Source organism: Haliaeetus leucocephalus, unplaced genomic scaffold (genome assembly GCF_000737465.1).
Source record: "Haliaeetus leucocephalus isolate CR32 unplaced genomic scaffold, Haliaeetus_leucocephalus-4.0 Scaffold395, whole genome shotgun sequence".
NCBI classification, from domain to species: domain Eukaryota; kingdom Metazoa; phylum Chordata; class Aves; order Accipitriformes; family Accipitridae; genus Haliaeetus; species Haliaeetus leucocephalus.
In genome coordinates, this window is record NW_010972831.1 from 4,236,651 (window position 1) to 4,261,393 (window position 24,743).

The 24,743-nt window shown below is 66.5% G+C and overlaps 2 protein-coding genes across 2 annotated transcripts in view; both read right to left on the bottom strand.

The window, feature by feature from the left end:
* The window catches only part of MYO18A (myosin XVIIIA), a 33,705-nt gene extending 13,900 nt beyond the window's left edge, over window positions 1–19,805 (bottom strand). The window contains exons 1-21 of the mRNA XM_010573938.1: window positions 18,792–19,805; window positions 8,998–9,085; window positions 8,786–8,895; window positions 8,532–8,708; window positions 8,186–8,396; window positions 7,765–7,907; window positions 7,103–7,203; window positions 6,940–7,003; window positions 6,675–6,819; window positions 5,178–5,189; window positions 4,475–4,651; window positions 4,307–4,397; window positions 4,027–4,219; window positions 3,410–3,496; window positions 2,563–2,704; window positions 2,322–2,481; window positions 2,049–2,235; window positions 1,722–1,959; window positions 709–818; window positions 548–613; window positions 139–267 (exon numbers count right to left, since the gene is read on the bottom strand). Of these exons, the coding sequence (XP_010572240.1) occupies window positions 139–267; window positions 548–613; window positions 709–818; window positions 1,722–1,959; window positions 2,049–2,235; window positions 2,322–2,481; window positions 2,563–2,704; window positions 3,410–3,496; window positions 4,027–4,219; window positions 4,307–4,397; window positions 4,475–4,651; window positions 5,178–5,189; window positions 6,675–6,819; window positions 6,940–7,003; window positions 7,103–7,203; window positions 7,765–7,907; window positions 8,186–8,396; window positions 8,532–8,708; window positions 8,786–8,895; window positions 8,998–9,085; window positions 18,792–19,805 (3,645 nt within the window). The remainder of the gene's footprint in view (window positions 1–138; window positions 268–547; window positions 614–708; window positions 819–1,721; window positions 1,960–2,048; window positions 2,236–2,321; window positions 2,482–2,562; window positions 2,705–3,409; window positions 3,497–4,026; window positions 4,220–4,306; window positions 4,398–4,474; window positions 4,652–5,177; window positions 5,190–6,674; window positions 6,820–6,939; window positions 7,004–7,102; window positions 7,204–7,764; window positions 7,908–8,185; window positions 8,397–8,531; window positions 8,709–8,785; window positions 8,896–8,997; window positions 9,086–18,791) is intronic.
* A 10-nt stretch (window positions 19,806–19,815) lies between these two features.
* Window positions 19,816–24,743, bottom strand: part of NUFIP2 (nuclear fragile X mental retardation protein interacting protein 2) — a 36,832-nt gene continuing 31,904 nt past the window's right edge. Inside the window, exon 5 of the mRNA XM_010573675.1 lies at window positions 19,816–19,884. The gene's annotated coding sequence lies outside the window, so the exon portion shown is untranslated. The remainder of the gene's footprint in view (window positions 19,885–24,743) is intronic.

A 24,743-nucleotide genomic window follows, 5' to 3' on the forward strand; every position in this document is an offset into this window, starting at 1 on the left:
CGGCTCCCCACGGCTGGGCGGTCGCAGGGGGAGGCGGGAGGAGGAGGTGCTGGCCCAGGCGCCGGCAGAAAGGCTGCGCTGCCCATTTTAGGCGAAATTGTGCTGCGGAGCAGGGAGGGGAGAGCTGCTGGGACGAACCTTCCTTTTCTTGAACTGCTGCCGTGCCAGGAAGCCCCTGCACGCCGCCTGGAAGAGGGTGATGTTCCTGCTGGTCTGCGCGTCCCGCTGCTCCTCCAGCCTGGCCAGTGATCCGGCCCGGAAAAACACCTGCGGGAAGGGAATGGGGTGAGATGTCGACGAGTGCCAGCATCCCTCCGGCCACGCCGTGCCACCCTCCCGCTGCTCCGGCTGGTGGGGATGCGGCTCTTCCCTCTGCAGCCACTGGTCCTGTCCCGCCGTGGGGGTTTTATTTCTCAGGCACGAGGAATGCCGTAGGTGGGAGCAAACAGTGCCGCCCTTGTGCTGCCGTGCCGCGCCGTGCCGAGCTATGCCGCCCACGCTTGCCCGTGCCGCCACCGCTACCCGCAGGCAGTGTCGGGCATCATACCCGGCTCAAGCCCATGTGGTAGCTGCTCTTTTCCAGGTCCAGCGACTCCAGGAGCTCCTCCACTGCCTGCAGGGAGGGAGAGGTGTCAGGGCTGGCTGGCGGCACCCCAGGGGTGCAGGGGACCCCAGACCGCAGCACCGGCCCCAGCACAGGGCACGCACCCGCTTCTCGTCCACCACGATGTAGTTGCGCCCGTGCTTCTTGGTCAGGTGCGGGGCCAGGACGTCAAAGCGCCGTCTGAACTCCGCAAACACCATGTGGTCGGGGTACCCTGCGGGGAGCAAGAGAGAGCGGGGCTGCAGGGGCAGCCAGGACGCCCGGGGGATGGCCGGGGACAGCCCTGTGTGCCCTGACTTGCTGGTGCCCATCTTTTGGGAGAGTTGATGGGGACACCCCGCTTGGCACAAGGTCCCCATGGGGCCAGGCATAGGCAGAGTGCCCTGACCCTCCCCGGGAGGTTTTCTTTGGCTGTGTCCTCCAGCAATTTTGGCTGGGATCTGAGAATAAAGTGGCCAGATCACACCCTGAGGGGAGCGCAGGGACACACGTTGCCTGTGCAAGCAAACAGGCCCCGCTCCGGCTCCGCTCTGAGCCGCAGCCAACTTCTGCATCAGGCTCACAGTGCTGAGCCTCCACATCTTAATTAACGATGGGGTATCGACAGAGACGCTGACCCCGGCACAGCCGGCTGGCCACAGCCGTCGATCCAGGAGGTGTGCGGGCAGCATCGATTTCCGATCGTGGCAGGAAGGGTCCGGCCTCCAGGCAATAAAACCTCGGCTGGGCGGCCAGCCACGCGTATCGATAAATGCTTTGCTGAGCACAACCCGGAGTCCCTCGCCCCAGCGGGACAGGGGCCGACTGCCAGCAGGAGAGCTGCCAGGAGCCGGCGGCACCAGCGGAGACACCCAATTAAGGCCATGCCTGTCCCCGGCGCAGATAACGGCCCCGCAGGGGAGGGGGGACGGGGACAGGACCGCCTTGGGGGGACGGCTGGCAGCCACGGGGCTCGGAGCAAGGGCACGAGCTGAAGGGGTTCCCCAGGGGGACTTTGGCTCCCCAGAGACGAGACACAGCCGGGACCCCCGCGACATCCATCCCCGCAGCGGGACGTGAACCGCAGCCCTGGCATCCCTGCGCCGCGGGTGCCAGGGGTGCCGGCGGCGCGGCTCACCTTGGCGGTACATGCGGAGGGCGTCGAGCAGGCGGGAGCCGCGGAGCTGAGCGCGCAGGAGGGGCACATCCAGCTGCATGAGCCCGGCTTCGCAGTGCTCCGCCGGCAGCTCCAGCTCGCTGCCGCTCACCCGCCGGCACGGCACAGCCCGGGGGTCCCCGCCGCCCCCCGCCGCCTTGGGCAGGAAGCAGTGCACGAAGTGGAGCTTAGACTTCTTGATGCTGTCGATGAGGGCATCCTGCAGGCATGGGAGAGCGGGGTGAGCGGTGACACGCGGAGATGCCCCAGCCGGACCCGGGGACCCCGCCTTGGCACCCGTTCACTCACCACTTGCAGCTTGATCTGGATGCAGAGGGATTTCTTCTTGACGGCAGCCACGCCGGTGGTGAAGGTCTTGCGCATGCTGGTGGCCCTGCGCAGGGCCAGCTGGGAACCCCCCTCCAGCCCCGCCACCGAGCCCGACAGTACCAGTGCTGACCCGCCACGGCCGGCAAACAAGCTGCTGATGACTTTCCTGTGGGGCACGGAGGGGACGTCACCCCCCCAAAATCACCTCTCCTCCCCGCTGTGCTCCCCCCGCTGCCCCAGGATCCCACTCACTTCTGCGACTCCTGCAGCAGGACGGAGGCATTTTGGGAGGCCGGGTTGTGCTTGACATGGTTGAGCCAGCCCGTGGCATCGTACTCAACCCAGTTGGTCCCCGAGCTGTGACCCAGGAGGAAGTGTCGGGGCTTGTCACTGGGGAGCAGCGGGTTGTGCCCTGTGGGGATAAATGGCACCGATGGGCATGGAACCGGTGCTTTGCCAACACACGGCCCTGTGGTGCCGGGCCCCGCCTGACCTTTCTTGCCCCCTTCCTGGGGGCCGTAGTAGGAGAAAAGCCGCTCCAGCAAGGTGTCCTCATTGCCGCCCGGCTGCAGTGCCTCCTCCTCCAGCAGCCACAGTAGCCCCCGCGCCTCGTCTGTGCGGGCCAGTGACCGGACCTGTGGGTGACACCGTGCTTGGTTCGGTACACCGGTGTCCACCAGAGTGGGGATGGGGGGACACAGGGGACTCAGGACACCCAGGGAGCATGCAAACTCAGCCGCTATCAGCAGCAAGGAAAAGTGGCACCACGTGAGAGGGCCCCTGCTTAATGGAGACCCAGTAAGGAAAGAGTCAGTACATAATATTCCAGGCAGCGAGATGCTCACTGGCGTGGGAAATGCTGTGCTCAGGCATCCGTGGGATGAAACCCAGCACTGGACTGGTGCTAGCAGCCCCCCCTCGGTCTCTGCAGCCTCCTGCAGCAGGAACTGGAGCACCTCAGGGACTGGTGTACCTTGGGGACCTATGCACCCTGAAGACCAGAGCACCCCAGGGACTGGAGAACCTTGGAGACCCACGCACCCTGGGGACCAGAGCACCCTGGGGACCGGAGCACCCTGGGCATCGCCCAAGGGCTCCTTGCCCTCCTGCCCGTGACATGGGCAGCTCCCGGGACGAGCAGGGAACACCATACCAGGGGATGCACCAGGGATGTGGGCTGCACACGTGCTCACAGATGCGCTCTCATGACCAAGCGTTGGGGACAGTCCCTCTCCTTCCCCTAACTAACTACCGCCAAAGGACCACGAAAGCCACTCAGCTGCTGCCTCATGCTACAAACTGTCGTGAGGCGGCCACAAGGAAGCACGGTGGGTGCTTACCAGTGCCTGGTGCGAGGGCTGGTCTACAACAGCTACAGAGCCAGAGGAGCCGGGCTCGGCGTCAGCCAGGGCAAGCTCTATGTTCTCCTGGTGAAGGGGGAGAGAGGTGCGGTTAGTGCCTGCGTGACGGGGGAGCAACGATAGGGATTCGGCAGCTGATCAAGGCGTTGGTGTCAACGGGGTCTGGGCAGGAGGCAGGGCTTTGCCGGCGTCCCACTGCCCCACCGCGCTGGCATGGCACAGGGCGATGCTGGGTGCCGAGAGGGGACCAGGACACATGGAAAGGTCCCCCTGGGTTGTCGGTGCTGAGATGGAGCAACAGCAGTGATCTTCCCCACTGCCACCACCCGCAGCCACCCCACCATCTCCCAGCCTGGCACGTTTGCAGGCAAAGCTGCCTGGCTGGGGCCGGAGCTGCCGGCAAAGGCACCGCTGGCAGCGGGAGCCTTGGGGAAACCCCTGCTGCATCGAGCGTCATGTCAGAGCTGCTTCTGCTGGAACCAGTCCAGAACGACTGTGGGTTAAGAAACTGGGGGGGAACACCGTAGGAGACGCTTGTGCAGAGAGGGGAGGGCAGGAGGGGAGGAGGCGATGGCAGCCCTGGGCATTCCCGTTACCTCCTTGTATCGCTCCAGCTCGCGGGCGAAGGTGCGCTGGTGGAAGAGGAGCTGCAGGCGCTCCTGGGCGTAGTTGTGGCAGAGCTCCTCGAAGGTGGCCCCCCGGCTCTGCCCTGCCAGCTCCGGGTTTTGCGCCCCGGGGGTGTCTACCACCGTCACTGAGCACACCGAGTGCTGGCTCGACTTCAGCGCCCTGTGGGGGACAAAGGGACACAGCGGGGTGAGCGAGTGCTGCCAGCCCCCCCTTCCCTGGCTCTCCCCCCAGTCTCCCAGCATGTACCTGTTGAGGAGGGAGATGAGGAGGGTGAAGAGCTCAGAGTACAAGCCGGCCGCCATGCCCTCCAGGCACTCCAGCGCCGTCAGCTTGGGACCTGCCCAAGGCAACCCTGAGTGTCCCCATCCTGGTGTCCCCCGGGCCACCCGCTGTCCCCACCGTCCCTCACCCTACCTGTGCTGCCTTCGCCCAGGGGGGGCTCGTCGGGGCCCTGCCGGAACGAGGTGGATCGCTGCAGGGTGCCCTTGGGCTGGTGTTTGAAGATGGAGGAGGAGAGCTCCTCCAGGCTGCAGCCCAGCAGGTAGGCGGCTTTCTGAGCCCACTCGTGCCGTGCAAACTGCTTCCTCCCGGCTGGAGGGTGGAGAAAGAGGCTCAGTGTCAGCTGGGGCATCCCCCCAAATGGGGAGCATTTCCAGCCAGACCTGGGATGGTGTCAGGGTCCCCCAGAGCAGGCTGGGGATGCTGTGCACAGTAGGAACACGTGGCTGGTGCCGGAGGGCCAAGGAAACGTGTTTTGGGGTCTGATTAGAGGAGATGGGGGTGAACGGCTTCATGCCTCTGCAGGGCTGAGCCCAGAGCCACGCCAAGGGACAGGGAGTGGGGGTCACCCCTTGCCACCGCTGCCCAGGGACCCCTGGGGCCTGTGACGGTGCAGAACTCTGATCCGCCCCAGCACAGGGACACGTCCCTGCTTGGCCGCATGCACCGAGCAGCCCCGCCGTGATGCGGGAGGACAGACCGCGGCTGCCGGACACAAGCACATGGATGCCGGGTGACGGCAGGGGAGGTGGGAGCAAGTTAATGGTGACACGCAGGGACACGACAGTGGGACGCGGGAGGGGGAAGCCAGAGACACGCGTGGAGAACGAGACTTTACCTTCGTCGGCGTCTGCATTGCAAAAGGGCAGCATGCACCATGCAAACAGAGACAAGGGTTAGAAACAACGGCACGTGACAGCGCGGACACGCGGCACGGGGACGCCCTCCTGCCAAAACATGCCACGCGCAGGCACCACCACCCCACGCACATGCCAAGCCTGGTCTCCCCCCAGGCATCGTTGCAGTGAGACGCTGCGACCCGGCGTGGGGGCCCTTCTGTGAACCTCAGCTGCACCGTGGGCACTGGCGGGGAGCAGCTCAGCTCTGCCCCAGTGCATGGGGAGCTGCTGTCGGATCCAGCCTTGCACAAATGTCGAGGGGCCGAGGAAATGGGGGCTGATGCAGCTGAGCTGGCTCTGAGCGTCCCCAGTGTCCACGAGATGCAGGGGAGGCTCCAGAAGCAGCACACAGTTGGGGCCGGGATGCTCCCCCTGAACAGGATCTGGGGTTCCCCCCCAGCAGACCCCCATAAAGAGGCTCCCAAGCCACCGGAGCACCCCACCGCAGTGGCTGCAGTGCGGCCCTGCTGCCCTCTAGTGCCTTGAAGCACCCCATGGGCCAGCACTGTACCCCGCTGTGCCCCCAAGACCCCTCTGCTCTCTCCCTCCCCATCCCCGCCTCGTCTTTTTTTCCCCCAGGGCTGCAAATTGCCTCGGTGCAGCCACCAGCTCCAGGTGCCCATTTCAGGTGTGCTGCGCCCAGGCCCTCCCACCAGCCTGCAGCACCATGGGAGCTTCCAGCACGACAAGGGGGGGAAGGCTGAAGCCCCCAGGGGGAGAAGAGCAGCCCCACGAAGCCTAATTCACCACCCCACGGGATGGAGAGTGAAGCCGGTGCCCGTAAGAGCAAGCCCTGCAGCCCACGGTGAGCTCTGGGTGCCGGGGCAGCCCTGCCCCACGCCACCAATGGTGCCAAGAGGACCGGGTGGGGGGTCCTGATGGGCAGCAGGCAAATTTGGGGCTGCCAGAACCCAGCCGGGGGTCAGGGTTGGTCCTGGCACACCAGCAGCATCCCAAGCCCCCATTTCAGCCCCTAAACCAGCACCGCGCGGCAGCACCCGGAGCAGAGCCCCCCCGGCTCCGATTACCGGCTCTGTCCGCCAGCGGTTCTGCGGGGAGGACAGGGAGAAGAAGTGTTACACTGGGGACAGGGGACACGCACCCCCTGAGTCCCTCAGCCCCAGCCAGGCCCCCAGTCCCCCAAGTTGGCAGAGGCCAGCCCTGCGTCTGGAGGTCTTCGATTCCCACCAGCCAGAGGGACCACCCTGACCGAGGGGGCAAAGCCAGGTCCCCCAGAGCACCCAGGGTGGCAGAGCACTGCCCCAAACACCCCTGTCAGCTAACACAGCCCCAAACATCCCCCAAGGGCTCAGTCACACCAAGGTGGGGGTCATTTCCAAGGTGCTGAGGTGCTGGCGGTCGCTCTGGGACCCCATGCGGCCATCAGCCCCGAGCCTCGGCTTGTTAATGCCGCTGAGCCCTGAGCAGCTGGTTACCTTTCGTGGCCCCGGCGGCCCCCAGATGATAAATGGCCCCGAGGACGAGCCAGAAGGCTTTCTGCTCATCGCTGGAGATGCCCATCACCTTCATGGCAGCCTGCAGCTTGTTGAACTGCTGGGTCGCCTTCTGCTTTTCCTCTGGCTGTGGAGAGCAATAGGAGCCATTGGTGTGGGAGCCCGGCTCTGCCTCCCCCTGTACCTGAATGGGCCAGGGAACCGCAGCCCCCCCCCGCAGCCCCCCACCCAGCCCGATCGCAGCAACCTTGGAGAGGGGTGTGATGCCAAAGACGTTGTTCTCTGCCAGGTGGTTGAAATGAAGCTCAGTCCTGCGGGAATAAACACCGAGATTGGCCCCACGTGGGAGACCCCGGAGACTCCCTGGGCCAGGGGCCGTGACCTTGCCCCCCACCCCCACCCCGGCTCACCGCAGGGTGCTGTCAGAGCAGGCCAGCAGGTAGTAGAAGACATTGAAGGTGGCCTCGTTGGCCGGGCGCTTGGCAACGCGCAGCTTCTCCAGCAACAGCGTCTGATGGAGGTGGGAGAGTTGGGAACCATCCCCAAGGGCTCTGCTCCCACCAAGACCTCCCCAGCCCACCCCAGCCTCATCCTTGCTGCCTGCCCAGGGTCCCCACGGAGACATGAGAGTCTCCCCACACGGCAGGGCATCGTATGAATGCAAACATCACCCAAGCAACCCGTGAGCATCTCCTCTCCTGGGGTGCCTGCTACTACGGGAGCACAAAGCGGCTCTCTTGAATTTTAAGGGCTCTGCTGTTATGACACTGGGGTGGCGTCTGGAAGAAAGACACCCCGATATCAGGGCTAACTCAGCAAGGACAGGCAGTTGATCTGTGCGTGTCTGGGTGTGAACAAAGATGAGAGCAGGATGCCCAGCTGCTAAGCACTGTGAGCACAGCCGGGCGGCCGGCAGGGGTCTGCGGCAGGGCTCGTGGGCTAGTGCGTGGCTGGGCTGCCAGGAGGAAAACACGCTGGCGAGGATGGACTGGCTCCCATGCCAAGGGGAGCTGCCCCGGTGAGGATGGACCGGCTCCCATGCCGGGGGTGGAGGCCACCCTGGCCCCCTCACCTGTACGGAGGCAGATGCCACCTGCCCAGCCTGGTCGAAGTCCAGAGAGATGATCTGGGAGAAGCGGGTGGCGTTGCCATTCATGCCGGTGCTGCTATTGCCAAAAGCTTCCAGGATGGTGTAGAGAGCCTGCCACTTCTCCGCTGCGGGAAGAGAAGTGGAGCGGTGGGGTGCAGGGGCTGTGCGGCAGGCGGCCAGAACCGGCACCGCTGGCCGGGCAAGCGCTGCTGCTCCTGTGCCGTGCTCCACGCCGCAGCAGCCGTCGAGAGCGCGGTAAAGGGACCGGCGTGAGAAAGTGAAAGCGCGCCGTGTGGCGTGTGTCTGGCCGCTGCCGGGTGCGGGAGGCTGCGGAGGGCTGTGACCGCAAAGCAAGGGGCGTGCGCGGGTGGCACGGGGACCCCACACCCCGCCGGGGACTCACCGGAGAAGACCTTGCCGGTGCTGCCGGCGATGGTGGCGAGGTACTGGACAAGGTGCTGGCAGTTGGTGGTTTTGCCGCTGCCGCTGGCGCCCAGCAGCACGACCGCCTGGTCCTGGCGGCTCATCAGCATGCTGCGGTAGGCGGCCTGGGCCACCGCGTAGATGTGCGGGGACGTGTCCTCCCTGCGGCACCCTTTGAACATGTGCATGACCTGGCGGGGGTAGAGGGGAAAGCACGGCGCGGGCGAGGGTCAGCACCCTGCCACCCCCACCGGCTCCCTCTGCGCGGTGACACGGCTCCCAGCCGCCTGTCCCCTCTGGTACCCCCTCCCCAGCAGCAGCGTCACCTTCTCGGAGTACATGGAGGGGGAGCTCAGCGGGTTGATGATGACCATGGTGGGGCCGGCGTAGGTGTGCAGGAGGTTGCCGCCGTAGCGCTGCCGCAGCGTGTGCAGCACGCTAGACTCGTTGAGGTAGAGGAGGCTGGCGAGGTCCTCCACGCGGTCGCAGGAGGGGGGGTTCACCTGGCAGCGAGGTAGCAGGGGGGCATCAAGCGGGGAACGGGAGGTCTGCCCCGCTGTCCCCCACCCTGTGGCCCTACCTTCTCCACATCATCCTCCTCCACCTCCAGGACAGCTCCATCGTGGTCCAGCTTCACCTTCACCTTGCCCTCGGGCAGGGGGCTGCCCTGCTCCGGCCGCAGCTGGCTGCCTGCGAGCAGCACGAGGCGCTCAGCAGGGCCATGCTGGGCAGCCCCCCTAGGGACACCGCAGCCAGGCCGGGGGGGCTCGCTGTGTCGTGGGAAGGACTCACCCAAGGAGAAGCCATCCCTGTGCACCAGCCACACCTTCTCGGTCTCGTACCAGGCCTCCTCTGCCGCTATCTGCTCCTCTGTCTTGGCCTGTGGGACAGCGGGACGTGGGGCAGTCGTGCTCACCTGCCTCCCCTCTCCATCTCACCCCCTCCCCACGTCCCTGGGGCTGGAGCGAGCAGGGCTGCCTGGCCACGGGGCCACGTGCTGGGCAGCCATGGCCACCCTCCGCAAGCCCCAAGTCCTCCCAGCACATGCGCCCAGCTTGCTCGCTGCCTCTGGGGACCCCGCTGGGCTCGGGGCTGCAGAGACCACCACGACCCTGCCATGGGCTCGGGGCAGACGTGAAGTCACAGTGGCCCACGAGCGCATTCACCACGGCCACCTTGGGCAAGCCTGGAGGGGCTGAGCTCCCAAACCGCAGCCCAGAGAGCGGGCACCCATGCCAGCCACATGCTGGGATGCAGGGACACCGGGCATGCTGTGGGGACATGGGATGTGCTGCAGGGACACAGGGCAGGGACACAGGACACACTGCAGGGACATAACGGAGGGACACAGGACATGGCACGGTGATGACGGAGTACCGCAGCATGGGAAACGCCAGGCTGGCACAGCCAGCCCAGCGGGGACGTCCCCGCCACCCAGGAGCAGGGCGAGCCCCAAAGCCAAACCTGAGCTGCAGCAGGGATGGGGCCAAAGGGGGCTGCCGGGGCATCGTCCGCTTGACCCTGGCGAGGCCGAGAGACGGAGGGGTGAAGGCAAGAAGGGTTAATCTCTGCCCCGCAGACAGCACAGAATGCGGCGGGGGGGAAGCAAGCGGGGGCAAAGTGCCGCTGTGCCAAACCCCGTGGGTGCTTCTGGCGAGGGCCACCACTGTGGCCGGCAGAGCGGCAGGTCCAGCGCGGCACCGGGGACGCACGGAGCCAGGAAGGACATCGGCCATGAGGCCCCACCGCCAAAGCCCCCAGGGTTGGGGGCCGCCGCGCTGACCCGCTGCAAGCCCGGCCAGCGCTGCATGCCACGGCTGCTCTGGCACGAGCCATGCGTCCTGCCTATACCAGATGCTCTGCCCCGTTCTGTCCTGCTCTGCACCCCTGCCCGCCCTAGCCGTGCCACCTCCACCAAGAGCATCCTCCCGGGACACCCAGCTCCCCAGCACAGCCCCGCTGGGGAGAGGCACCCAGCTCCGGCCACCCCGGCACCCTCCGGCCCCGTGGGTGACGCGGCAGCCCACGGAGCAGGGTGGGACGGGGAAAGCCTTACGCTCCAGCACGAGGCGCGGGCGCAGACGCCAGCCCAGCGGCAGACAGAGGACGGCGGGGGGTCACCGGTGGAGGCAGAGGGCTCCTGAGGACGGGGGTACGGTACCTGGCTGGGTGCCGAGGCGGAGGCGGCGGGGTCCAGCTAACAGCAGCGAGGAAGGAGGAGAGAAAGAAGAGAGGGGGTGAGAGGCAGAGAGCAGCAGCGGCACCGCCACGCGCCACGGGGCCCAGGCACGGCCACAACCCCCACGGCACTGCCTGGGCATCGCCCCAGCCACGGGCAGCCATGCCCGTGCTGCCGCGGGGATGCCACCAGCAAGGGCTGCTGGGCATCACAGCTCCCCACAGCCGGGCACACTAGTCCGGGCAATGACCCCAAAACCACTGGCATCCCCTGGCATCCCTGGTCATCTGTCCCCTGCTACCGGTGCTACCCAGAGAGGGATCACAGGGCTGGTAGCCAGGCACAGGGCTACAATCACCCCGTGCGGAGCACACGGTGCGGCCGGGGCAGCCACACGCTGCCCACGTGTCCCCATCCCCGGGCGGGCAGCACGCGAGCGCCAATGCCCCCGGAATTACAGAAGCGGTGAAGATCCTCTCCAGCCGGCGCTGTGCCTCCTCCGATGGGCTCAGCCAGGACGCGGGGCTGGGGGCAGCCTGGAGGCAGAACACCATTAGCACCAGGCTGGCCACCCCGCGGCCCCCACAGCCCCCACCAGCCTCGCACTCACGGCACGCAGGCACCAGAGGGGCTATTGCAGAGGCTTTCCCGACCCTGCAGCCCGCCGGCGCTCAGGGTGGGTACCGGGGTGACGGCTGGCGCAGACCCGCGGGTGCCGAGGCCGGCGCAGCCGGGGTACCGGCGGATACCCGGCAATGCCCGAGGACCCAGGTCGCTGCTCCCACACACCTGCTGGGGGGGTGCTGGGGCGGTTTTCGCAGGGGTCGAACGCTTCTCGCCAGGCTGCAGCTTCTTCTCCACATGAGCCATGGGGGAGACAAGGGGCAGCGTGATGGGGTGCCGCAGCGCACAAAACTGCCCCGAAAAGTGACCCCAGCCCAGTACCACGTACCCCAAAACCACTGCAAACCATGCGGGTGAGCTCACACCATGCCACGCCGGGCGGCACAGCTCTGCCACCATGTTAGAGCATCTCCCCGCCGTGCACACACCGGTACCTTGTGCCTCTCCAGGGCGGTGGGTTTCGGAGCGGGTGCCTTTGCCGGCTCCGCTTTCCCTCCCGAAGACTGCACCGGTGGCTCCGGCTTGGCTTCAGCGCCTGGGGACAGGGACGGCTTCGCGTCCCCCCTGGCCGGCTCGGGGGACTTCTCCTCCCGCCTGTCCCCCGGCCGGAGCCGCGGCCGGTGCTCTTTGGTTTTGCCCTTTGCCATGAGGGTTTTGAGCCCCGCCGAGATCTCATCCTTGGGCTCCGGCTTGGCGGGGGCTGCTGGCACAGCCGGGGGAGGCGGCGCGGTGGGGGGAGCTGGGACAGCAGAACGGCCCGTCTCCTCCTTCCTGGGGGGTGGCACTGGCTCGGCAGCCTTGGCGTCTCGCCCCGGCTCCTTGGCACTGCCGGCGTCCTCCCCCGGTAGGACTTTGCGGACCACCTTGCGCACCACCCGGACCACCCTGCGGCGGGACAGCCCCTGACCGTCGTCCCCCTGTGCCTCGGCAGCCGGGCCCTCCAGCCCGTTTATGGCTGCCCCGTTCAGCACCGGCTCCGGGCTCTTCTCTCGCCCGGGGGGTGGCTCGGGGCTCTTCGGGGGCTCAGGATTTGGGGGTGCAGATGCCACATCCTTCAGGCTCTCTGACTGCAGCCACAATGACACCAGTGTGAGTGGTGGAGGTCTGACGGTGCGGTGTCTGCCACCACAAGCACCCGCTGCTCGGGTCATGGTGGTGCCTGGGGTTTCATGCCCTGCCATGGGAGCGCAGCTCCCGGCCAGACCCCGGCACCGAGGGACGCAGCACCCAGTCCCCTTCTCCAGCCAACCTACAGCTCCCCACCGGACTCCAGGGCTGGGAGTGATGGTGACCTCCCCGGACCTGCACGCAGGGACCCATCAACTCTCGGGCTACCAGTATGTAAGGGGATAAAACTCAGTGCTCAGGGCACCGGCAGCCTCTCTGCAACGCACAGGGCAAGATTTTCTCTGCCAACAGCTCTGGTGGGCAGCATAGGAGCCAGCACTGTAACCACGGGGTGGGCACCGACCCACCATCCTGCCGGGGCATGCGGGGCAGGGACAAGCCCCGGGGAGGCGGAGGGGGAGAGATCACCGTGCGCCAACAGCCGAGCATCCCTGCCAAAAACACCCACCACCCTCCACACGCTGCTCTGGAGCGGCCACCGGCGCTCCCCAAGGACCAGGGCGGGTGCGGGGGGGCATGCTGAGCCCAAGACCGTCCGTGATGTTCCCAAGCCCTGGCATGGGGTCTGTCCCCATCGAGGGCGAGCCCCATCCCCAACACAGCTCCACCCTGCCCATGCCCTGTGACACTTACAGCCCCATCCTCCTTCCCGGGTCTTTTCACAGCTAAGGATTTGTCCTCGTCCTTGACCTGAGGGTCAGACAAACAAGAGGAGTGTGTTTCAGCCCGCCACGGGGCCTCGCTGCCGGAAAAGCCACAGAAACCAGGAAAAGCCAACGGGACCATCACTCCATGCCAGGGGGGCAGGAGGCTGCTGCATTTAACAGCCCAAATTTGCAGCCCGTTGCAGCCCCAGGGGCGAGGACACGTGTCCTTCCAGGCTTCCCGGCAGCCGAAAAAGTGGGAGGAAGCGCAGAGATGCACCCTGCTTATGGCAAACCCCAAAAGTGGGAAAGGAAAGCGCCCTGCCCGCCTGTCCTGGGCCCCCTCCTTGCATGCAGCTGGTGAGCGAGCTGGTACATAGAGCCCCATCACTGCTCCCCACGGGGGCTCTGCCTTTCTGCACGTCACTCCGCCGGGCGTCACAGCACGTTTTAAGTGTCACCAGCTAATCTCTGCGGCAGCCGCACCGTGGGACGTGCCAGCTCCCTGTCGAGCAGGGCGACCAGGGGTCTCTGGGAAGGGGGTGGGCAGCCAAACCCTCCCCTGCCCCGGGTCGTGCTTCCTGAGCTCCAGGGCTCGGCCGTGGCACCGCGGTGGCAGAGCGTGGTGTACCCCGCAGGCAATGCTCCCCTGCTCGCCATCGCACAGCTCCTGCAAGCACTCGGGGCCGGCTGGCAGCACCGAGGTGGCTCACACCATGTTAGGGGCTTCACCAGCCACTCGCAAAGCGGTCGTTAGTGATAGCGTTAGTAATCGCATGCGTAGCCGCATCGGTGACCACAGCCGTGCTGCGGAGGGGCGCGGGGCAGCTCCCCGTTTGCTCGGTGCGGCCCCCGGCATGGCAGCGCAGAGAGAGGCTGGGATCACCGCTCCGAACACGGTGCTGGCACTGGGCAAACTGGGGGAGTTGGTCAGTAGCGTGTAGCAGCGTGACCCGAATGGGGGGTGCAGGCAAACGCGTGAGAGACTTCCCTTCTGCTCCCAGAACGCAAACCGGGATGAAAACGCCATGGCGATGTCTCATGGAGCCGCAACCCTGGCTGGGGAGAGAGGGAGAGGTGAGACGGGCCGGGGCCGGCACGCGGGCCGCTGAACGATGGCACAGTGTACGAACACGTGCCCTTCCCTGCCAGCCCTGGGAACCCAGGACCCTCAGGAATGGGGGTCTGAACCCACCTGGCCCTGCTCAGCGTACAAACAGGCAGTGCCTCTAGGAAGGGCTCTGGGGACAGACAGGTGGCCAGGCTGAGACCCGGTTAAAACTCATTGTGCAAAAAAAGCCCCTTTAGTCAGGCCGCAGGACCGTGCCCCAGTTTCCCCCCCAGGGCGGGCCAGCCCGTTACGGTAAGCAAATGCCAGGATGAGGGAAGGGATATTTTCTGCCCCGGGCACGCTGCTCGCCCTGACAGCCGGGGTTTATTCTGAGCCTGACCCCGTGCCAGCGGCCGGGCAGCCCCGGTGGGGACCCGCCACCCCACGCTCTGAATCCCAGGGGGGTCGCACCCAGGGCCCGCGGGGAGAACTCCCCCTCCCAGGGCCAGGCACGGCGTGGAGGAGCACCTGGCTACCAAACTGACCCACCCGTCTGGGGGTACATCACCCCAGCCCCAAGGGGTCCCCTGTACCCCCCTGTCACCGCAGTGTGAAATGCCAGCGCCCGGAGCACAGGCTGGGCACAGGGGTCCCGAGACGAACCCACCCGTGGGTCAGAGCCCCCAAACCCTCCGCCCATGGCGCTCCCACCTCCGAGTGGCCTGGCACCACCGCAAAGGTCCCTGGAAAGCACCGGTGCCGGGGTCCCTGGGGGGGCTGCATGAAACAGCCCCCGGCCGCCACAGCGCCCCAGGGTCGAGAGCAGCCTCACGGCCCCCGACCCCGATGAGACTGGCTCCCACGTGCCCCCCTCGTGCTCCCCCGTGCCGTGCTGGTCACGCCGGGGGGGTCCCCACCTTACCGCAGGGTCAGGGCGAGCCGGGAGCGGGGTTTCCGCCGGGGCGAGCGTGGCGCAGCGCGGTGGGAGAGGCACTAGCGGGGCGGCAGCCGGCGGCGCGGGGACAGCTGGGCTGATAGGGCCACCCTAAAAATAGCCAAGGAATGCGAGGGCCCCGCCGGCGCGCGCAGCAGCCGGAGGGAGCGTCGGGGGGGACACGCGGCCAGCGGGGCCTCCCCGACACCGCCACCACCGCCGCCACCACCGCCCCCGCCGCCGGAGGAAGTGATGTGGGCTCGCAGCAACCCGGCGCTGCGGGGGGAACTGCCCGGCCTCCGTCCCACTGCCCGCCCCGGGGCGAGCGGGGAAAGGCGTCCCCAGGCTGAGCGCAGCGGCGGGGCTGGGGGGAGCCAGGGAGGGTCCTGCGCAGCGAGGGATGCACGCTCCTGCACCCCGGTGTCCCATGGCGGGGTGCCTGGTGTCGGAGCGGGGCGCCTAACGTCATAGCGGGGTGTCCGGCATCGTGTCGGGCGGTGCAGCCCTGACACTACTTGCTCCTCCCTTTGTTTTCCCATGAACACAACAGCCCCCCCGAAAACGCTCCCGGGGACGGACAGCCCCCCAAAGTGAGGGCCAGAACCACGGACGTGTGCCGGCCCAGCAGCCCCCCGGCACGGTATGGCAGCCCACGGTAAAGCCGCTTTTGCGACAAAGCTGCCTCTGGAAGTCCAAGGTCTCCCTGGAAACAACGGGAGCGGGGTGGCGGGCGAGGGGCCGGGGGCCTCTCCGCGCAGGGCCTGCCGGGAGGAGGCCGGCGGCAGGGAGCCAGGCGCGCCGGCGGCGGCGTGGAGGAGAGGTGGTGACCGCCTGGGCTCGGGCATGGCGGGGACTCCAGCCAGTGCCTGAGCAGGTTCCCTGCCCAACCCCAGGGACACGGGACGTGTCCTGAGCCAAAAACCACTCCCGGAGGGAGAAGGGGGTCCTGGCGTGAGCGAGAGGGCTGTGCCGATGGCAGGCTGGAAATCCCCGTGCCGGGGAGGCCAGCACGTCCAGCCCTTGTTAACGCCAGGATTTGCAGTACTGCCCCGTGGCTGGCACCACACGGCAGCCCCGGCCCGTCTCTGCACCAGGCACGAGCTGGGGAGAGGCCACAGCAAACACCCTTGGCAGGGCTGGCACAACTGGAGGGTTGTGGGTGGGTGCCCACGGTGTCCCCAGGTAGTGCTGGCAGCACTACCTGGTTATTAGCCAAAAGTTGCGGTCACGTCCCTGACAGCAGGAACAAGAGGCTTTGGTGAAGGCACTGGCCCAGACCCGGCACACGGAGCCGCCGCAGCCCCCTCCACAGCAAGTCAAACCCGCACAGACCCGGGCGATGCAAAGTGGTCCTGCCTTCCCAGGGGGTCCCGAGCATTCCCGTGGCAGGGCATGGAGCCACCCACCAGGGAGTAGCCCGGCTCCCACAGCCCATCTCCACTGGGACCCCCAGTCCAGCCACACAGCCACGGCAGTGTTTCTGCCCAGCCAGCAGGTTCCTCTTGTTCCTCCACCGGGAACTTCAGCAGAGATGCACCGACCCCGCAAACAAGCCTGCCAGACACAAGCCCCCTCCCCAGGGTCCCTTGGGGAACCCTACACCAGGGATGCCCCAGCAGCACCATCCCTACAGTGAGGGCAGAGGAAGAGCCAACCCAAGAACTTCCCCTGGAAGAAGCGTGGACAAGAGGAGAAAGCATGTCTGGCACAATGGGAGTCCCCCAGCCCCCACCCCACGTCCCTCCATCTCCCAGTGGAGTCCCCCGGTGGGACGTGGGGCATGGCAAAGAGCCGGCACCCACCCACGCTGTGGCACAGTGGCCTTGAATCCTGGGGACAGCAACCTCCAGCGACCAGGGCGCCTGCGGCCGGTGGGCGAGCATGGCACGTGGGGTCTGCCGGCGTGGCTGCCGAATGCCTGTGGTCCCACAGAAGTGCTAGAGCAGTTGGAGGCGTTTCTGGAATATTTCTGCCCGGCCGGCGCACGCCTGGGCCCTGCCAGAGGAATTTCGCCAGTAAATAAATAAATACAAGCGTGGAGCCAAGCCAGCCTGGCTGCCCCACGCCAGGAGCAAGGCTGGGACACGGGGGGGTGGTTTCACCCGGTCCCCAATGTCCAGCCATGCCATACCACCAGCCGACCCCCTGCACACCCCACAGCACCAAGAGCCCCCCCAGACACGGCGGGTGCTGCCCCTGCCCGGTTGAGGCATGGGTCCGTGGGGACGAGGATGGTTCGGCATGGCCCCCGCCAAGGGCGTTAAACCCCCCCCAGTATGCAGGGAGCCCGGCACCATCCCCGCTCCAGCCGGGGAGGGGCTTCCAGAGCAACAGCCCAAAATATGTCTATAATTTCCTGTTTCAAAAAGGATCATTTTTATTTAAATTAGGACCAGAAACATTCCAGGGAGCTTAGCAGGGCCTGGGGGAGAGCTGGGCCTCCCTGTGCGCCGGCACCTTGCACGGCCCTGCCGGGTGAGGGACACCCAACCGTACCCTGCACCACAGCCTCGGCTCCCCAGCACCGGCAAAAACCACGGCAGGTCTCCCCGGTGCACCCTTGCACCACACGGGAGGAGGACAGCATCCTGCGCCGGGAGGTGCCCGTGCTGCAGCAGCACCTGAAGATGCCACAAACACGGTCACTGCCTCCCCCCTGGCCGGTTTCCTCCAGCTGATGCCGTCTAACGGTGCCAAGACCTGGCGCAAGGCCGTTACGCTACAGCCTCTCCCCCGCAGCCCCAAGGGCACCGCCGTCTCCTCTTCCTCCTTCCCAGCCGCAGCACCGTGCTCTTGGCGGGCACAAGCGCTTCGTCGACCCCCGCACGCTGGCATCGAACGCGTACCTGCCCCCATGCCAGCGTACCGCAGCGAGGGCAGCAGCCATGGCCCCCGGCCCCGTAGGGTTATCCGGCCAGGGGTTATCCCGGCCGGTACAGCCGGCATTGCCCGGTGACGCCTGCCGGGCTCCGGGGAGGAGCTGCCGGAAAGCCAGCGCTCCGCTCGGCGCAGACTCCACCCCGCAGCACCGGCGCCTGCTCGGGGAGCACATGGAGCCCCGTGGCCACCGCCACGGCCTCACCGTGGCCACTCTTGCTCTGTCCCGGCCACCATCCCACCGGGATGGGGCCCTGCCGCGCTCAGCACGGCTCTCCCTGGTGCAGGCGACCCACTCTGTGGGCACAGGCACCCTCCCTTCCCTAAGGAAGGCTTAAAAATACACTAAACAAGCCCAGTTATAAGCTAAACCAACACCGCGCTGCTGCACCCCCCCTGCCACCATGGAGGGGGTCCAGCCCTGCAGGCTGTCGGCATTTGGGGGGCCTCTGCCGGGCCGCCAGCCGGCCAGGACGCTAGTTAGCCCACGGCAGGGTCAGCAGAGCTGGGCGGCTCGCACAAGAGATGTGGGTCACCCAGCCATTAAGTTTCTATTTATACAGCACCAGCCGCATGCGCAGGGCTGCGCACGCCATCGGCAGCTCCCGTCCCCCGGCACACCACGCCACCCGCCCCAGTCCCCGGGGAGGGATCCCAGCTGGGGGAGGCCGACGTGGGCAGCGGGGCAGGCAGCGGGGCAGGCAGTGCCCATCCTGCAAAGCAGCATTAGGGATTTCCCGGCAGCAAGGAGCAAAGCTCCTTTCCCTGCCAGACCTCAGTGAAGGGATGGGGACAGACTTCCCCCGTGCAACGCAGAGCTGGGCTCTCCCGGAGCCCCTCCAGCAGGAGGAAGGCCAAACCCAACAGCACACTGAGCACTTTGGGGGGCAAAACCCACCGGTGCTGGTTCACAAGCCCTGATGCAAACCCGTCCTTGCAGCCGCTCTGCCGCCCCGGGGCACGGGCAGGCATCACCCCTGCATCCCAGCCACAGCCTCCCGCTCCTCCCTGTGCATCGCTCCTGGCCAGAGCAGTCTGGGTGCCTGCTGGTTCCCACAGCCCCTGCCAACGCAAACACCCGCTGCAAGGACGCTGGCGGCCAGCAGAAACCCAGGGCACTGGCCACACGACAGGGACGGCGTTACTCACATCCCAGGTAGCGCGGCGCATCCCCTGGCCGCCCCGCAGCCAGCAGCGGCTCAGCTCGCTCAGCTCCAGGATGGGCTGCACCTTCAGCTGCACCGTCTCCCCCGACTGCCGGATCATCTCCACGATCTCATCTCGGGATTTGTTCTCCACGTTTCGTCCATTGATCTCCACCAGCCGGTCACCCGGCACCAACCCCAACGCCAAGTCTTTGGTGCCGGCTCCGGGTTCGGCAAAGTGCACAACGCGCCGGTACACCTGCCCGTCGGGGGCCCTGTCCAACATGGTGGTGCGGCGTAGGGAGAAGCCAAAATCGCCAGTGTTGCGCCTCTGCAGCTCCAGCTGCCGTGGGGTGGGGGGCTGCGGGGGCACCAAGGCGGGCAGCCGCAGCTCGGCGGGGAACCTCTTGCCGACGAGCTCCGGCACCCTGGCACGCAGGGAGGTTGTGGGAGGGGTGCAGGTGTGTCCCGGGGGGACCCCTTGCTTGGCGAGCTGGGTCTCCAGTGCGCGCACCTCCACCTGCGGGGAGGGGGCCGCCGAGTGCTCGGAGGGGGTGGACGTCTCTGAGGTGCTCTCATCCCGGCTCTTCTGGGAGAAGGAGAAGCGTTTGACGATCATTTGGGAGTTCTGCTTGGCCAACGAGCCAAACTTGGCCGCCCGCTGCAGCACCGAGCCCTTGAAGTTGGCATCATCCACCTTGAGATCATCGCTGGAGCTGGCCGTGCTCAGGTGACCCGAGTCCAAGATGATGCTGCCCCGGTTGCTGTCGGAGTCAATGTCCGTGAGATGCAGGTCAGAGCCGCTGGCCACCTTGATGGGGATGGGGTTGGAGATCTCCAGGCGGGTCTTGGAGTCCCGCTTGGAGGCACGGTTGAGGTTGAAGAAGCCCCGGCGCATGCTCATCTCCTCCAGGCTCTTGAGCTCAGCCGCCGACATCCGCTCCTTCTTCTCCTTCTTTTCCTTCTTCTCCTTTCGGGCCCCATCCTTCTCTTTGTCCTTTTTCATCAGGTTGAACATGGCGGAGGAGGGCTCGGGGCGCACTCGCCCCCACGGCAGGGCGCTGGGTCGGGTCACCGGTCACGGCACGGCCGCCTGCCTGCAGAAGGACAGACAGGCAAGGGTGCCATCAGACAGCGGCACGGCCAACACTCACTCGGCCGCCCGTCGCTCCACCCCACTGGTCACCCCAGCTGCCACCCCCAGCCCCCGGGCCATGTCCCAGTGTCCCCACTCTCCCTCCCCTCCCCGGGGGCCCCGTGGGGCTCTGAGACTTCCCTGGTCATTGTGTCCTTGCCCTGGCTGGGCACCAAGCCCCAGAGATGCAGCAAGGGTGGCCCTGCATCCCCAGGGATGACCTGAAAGAAGCCCAGAAGCCTGGCACCCCCACGCACCCCCACGGGCAAGACCCCCCCCAGCATCTCTCACGGCTCAGGAGCCCTTTCGGAGCAGCACGGGTGGGAAGGGGAGGAAGGCATCCCGGTTGCATGTGCAGCGGTTACCACCGGCATGGACGCTCCCCCGGCAAAACCGCCCATCCCTGCCGGCTGCGGCACCACAGGCGTCTCGCCCACCGGTTCAAAGGCCCTTTTGTCGAAGAAACAGAGGCCTTTCTGCCACTCGTCCCGGCCCCGGCCACCACAGAGCCGTGGGGGACAGCCGCGGGCAGTTTCCCCAGTGGGGAGGGAGCCGGAAACACGGCCCTAAGTGAAGGCTGCTCTAATAAACAGGAACCTGTAATATCACATCCCTCCCAAATGCTGATAAGTGTCTAATTTTAGCCAGGGCAACGTAGAAACTTATGACGCTGCCGGCAACCTCCAGGAACAGTCGCTCTTTCATTTGGGCATCGCGCGCAGGGCGGGGGGAGCACCCAGCCAGTAGCAAAACCGTGGCCCAGCAGAAACCCCGGCCCCCCCCAGCCGAGAAAACCCTACGTGCACCCAGCGCCTGGGAGCACCCACAGCCTCGCCGCCTCGCGCAGGGCTGCTATGGGACCTGTCTGCCCCCCGGGCAACTGGTGCCCACCAGCCCCCCTCGACTTCCATCGAGTGCTCGGGCTGCGGATAAACAACTCCAAACTGGAGCAGCCGGCTGGCAGCGCCGCGCAGGACGGGCTGACAGCTATATATAACGGGGCAGGAAGCCGCGCAGGAACTTAACCTCAGCACAAAGGACAACAGGAAAATTCCCCACATTTGAAGCATCTGCTTTAGAGCTCTCAGATGGGTGCGGGAACAAGGTTTGGGCAACCCGGAGGGGACAGGCGGTGCTGCCCATGCTGATAGCGTGGGCTTTGCAGGCACCCTGGGGTGCATGGATGCCATGCTGTGCCATGCCATGCTGTGCCATGCCATGCCATGCCAAGCTGCACCTTGGCTCCAGCGCAGCATCAGTGCTGCATTACTACCGTTGCCTGGGCCACCTCCACTGCCCCTGAACGTACCCAGTGGGACACAGGGAACCAGGCCTCCTCTTGGCAAATCCACACGGGTTCAGGGGACAGCAGGGGACTGCCCGAACCCCGCCGCCCCTCGGGGCCGGGGCAGGAGCACATGTGCCCGGGTGAGACCTGGCCACAGGGCAGGCAAGGGCAGAGCTCTGCAAGCCATGGCACGGTGCCGGCCCTGGGCGCATGATACAGCCGAGGCAGTGAGGGGAAGCAGTCGAAAGGACAAGGTCGGGCACGCAGCGTGGCCGGGCAGTTGCATTCGCCGGCTCTGAGCCTCCTGCCCATGGCCAGAGGGGCTGCCATGGCTCTGACCACACCACTCAGCCCCGGTGCTCTGCTTGTTCTGCCCTCCCGTGCAGCACCCAGGGCTTTGCCTAGATGCACAGCCAGAACCTGGGCTGAGCAGGACCCCAAAACACACAAAAACAAGCCAGCTCCTTTCTCCTCTTCCAGAAATGCCAGCTGCGGGCTGATGGCTGACCTGAGCCCGGGGATGGCACGGCTCCTTCCCATGACCTGCAGCAGGTGCTGCTGGCAAAGGGCCCGGTGGCCGCACCGTCACAGGGGCTGCTCTCTGCCAGCTCCTCCACGGTGGTGCCAGGGCCTCAGCGCAGACAATAGCAGGGAGGGAACCACCTGCGCCCGTCCCTGTCCTCCTGCCATGACACGTGCCACCGGTACTCCAGCTGCCTGGGCATCCCCGAAAACGGCGTGGCCAGGGGGATGCAGAAAGGGCTGCACCCTTGGGAGCACCCTGTGCTCACCCCATGGCAGGGAGGGGGCTGCTGGGACCCCTTCCCGGGTCCACGGTGGGGGGACCCTCGGAAGTAGAGATGCTCACCAGGCAGGTGCTGGTTAGAACCGAGGCGCTGGGAGGCAGGCAGCCGGCGCGCTCTTTGTCCTCGGTGGTTTCTCTCCCCTGCACACACGCTCCCTCCCGGCCTTTGTACGCTCAACAAAAAAGGGGGAACAAGCGTTACCATCTGCATCGCTAATCAGGCAGCGCCGGCAGCCAGCGGCCTGGCCACGTGTGCCCCACGCAAGGCCACCGCTGGCAGGAGCAGGGCAGGGGGAACGGGAGCTTCGTGGGCTGGGTTGAAGACCCCAGCATCCTCCATGCACCGGTGCCCCCGGCCCACGTGGGATGCCATTGCGGTTTGCTCCCTTTTCAATGAGGAGGCTCCCGCCAGCGGCACGCACGTACCGGGGATGCTGGATGGGTGCAGCCCCACGCCGCGAGCAAGAGGCGGCTGCTGAGCGTCTTTCGGCTCCTGAATCAGACCCAACGCGCCTTCCGTGACTCAGCCCGGGCTCGCTCCGGGATTACCCATCGCCAGGTGTGTTCGGGGCAGCGGCGTGCATGAGCCATAACAGGGGAGGGAGAGGTGCCCGCGGGCGCCGGCTGTGCCTGGGGATCGCACGCAAGGACGCTGCTGTGACACCTGAGCTGGCAGGGGACAGCGGATGTCACCCTGGAAGGGCCGGGTGGCAGAAAGGGAGACCCAGCTCAAGGCCTCCAAACCCAAAAACCCTCCCTGAGCCCCCCCAGGCAGGAGCGAGGGGGATGTAACTTTTCCCTTCATCCCCCCACCACGGCCATGAGCCCCCGCATCCCTGCCAGGGCGCCGGGGAGTTTCAGGCAGGGAGGAAGGCGTTCACTGAAACTCCGGGCCACTCCTTCCCTCCTCGAGACGCAATCTCGTCCGACACGCTCCCCGCTCAGGGACCTGCAGTGCAAGTTTCCCAGTCGCTTGCCCTCCCCGCTCTGCTCCCCGCGCCGCGCCGCCGGCGGTAGGGCCACGCTTGCCCACCGCTTCGGCACAGGAGCTGGCGGCTGTCGCCTCCTTGGGCGCACCGTGTTGGGGCACCCCACGTCCCGGCTGTGCCTGGCTGGGCAGGGACAACGCCATGCCAGGGAGCAGGTGCCGCCGGCAGCAATGCCGAGCGGCCAGCCCAGCTCCCACACAGGGAAAAGGGGGCTGACCTGCGCGATGGCTTCCTCGCCTCCTTGCCAGACACAGGTTTTCCACAGAACAAGGAAATTTAGGGGGTTTCCAAATTCCTCTGAACTGCCTGCCCTTACGGACAACACTGGGATGCGTCACGAGGAAAACAATCGCGGATTTACCCGAGTCACAGCCAGGATGTGCCGCCAGGCTGTCTCCAAAGTGGGATTGAGGTCCTCCTGCCGCGGGAACCCCGTTTGCGGCAGCAAAAGGGACCAAGCCTGGCTTTGAAACGTCACCTTGGGCCGGCGGCAGGGGCCAGGAGGGTGCACAGGGTGCATGCGTGGGGTGTAGGCACCCGCCTCGCCCCAAAGCCGGGCAATAAACCAGTCTGGGAGTCCTTACAAAACAGAGGTGGCAGGGCGGCGATCGCTGCCAGGCTCTGCTGGGTGGGAGCGAAAGCGGGAAACGATTTAGCGACCAGCTGGGGGGAGGACAGGTGGGTCACAGCCCCGTTGCCATTGGGCACGTGCTTCCCCCCGCCACCCCTGCCCAGTTCTGGCCCCAGTTTGCAGCCAGAGCCCCTGCAGGGCCCAGCCCACAGTAAAGGCGAAGGGCTGAGCCACAGCTCCTCAGCGGGCAAAGTTCAGGGCTGATGCAGGCGCTGTGAAAACGCTCGGCTCCCGATGGGGGATGGAGCAGTGGGTGCTGCCGGGTGGGGGTCCCCGGTGCCGGCGTGCCAGAGCCAGCCTGGGGTGCGGGAATGCCGTCCGCCGCACACCCTTGCACACCCGCCGTGGGCCCACACTTTTCTGTAATTGCCCTAAGTTTAGCTCCAGCGCTCGTTGACCAGAGGATTTGCATCTCACAGGCCGGCTGGAAACCACACTATTTCTGGACGCGCGTCCCAGCCCTCACCCGCCGCTCTATATATTCCTCCCCGGGCAAATTAACATGCAGGCAGGCGCCGTGGTGGCCGCAGGCCCCACGAGCCCCCGCCGCCCCCAGCACATCAGCTTGCTGCAAAGCCACCCACCCTCCCCTTGTGTCACCCCAGAAAGGGACCCAGGTGCCAGCGCCGGTGATGCGGTTAACGGTGAGCCGGGCTAATGGCTTCGGACTCAATTCCCCAGCGGTGCGGGAAAGGCCCGGGCCAGTGGTTTCTCCGTGGAAGCGGTGCCGGCCCGGAGGAGCCCTGCTGTGGGTGCTGGGGCACCCAACGTGGGGCACCCTGCAGGGACAGGCTGGTTGTCCCCTCGCCGAGGGTGCGTGCCCACCCTGGGGACACAGCCACCCCCAGTGGGGTGCACGCACCTCCAGCACCCCACGGCACGTGTGGTCAACGCGCAGGTGCTGCAATGCAACGGGGCTGCGGGGGGGGGACAGACACACACACACACACACACACACGACACGCATCCAAACACGCCCCGCAGTGCAACGGCGAGCAGGCACAAGGTGACACAATGGGGGCCGCCGCACCCACGCACGCACACGCTGCGGGACACCGGGGGATGCACACGCACACGGGTGCTGCAAGACAACAGCGGGGCCATGCGC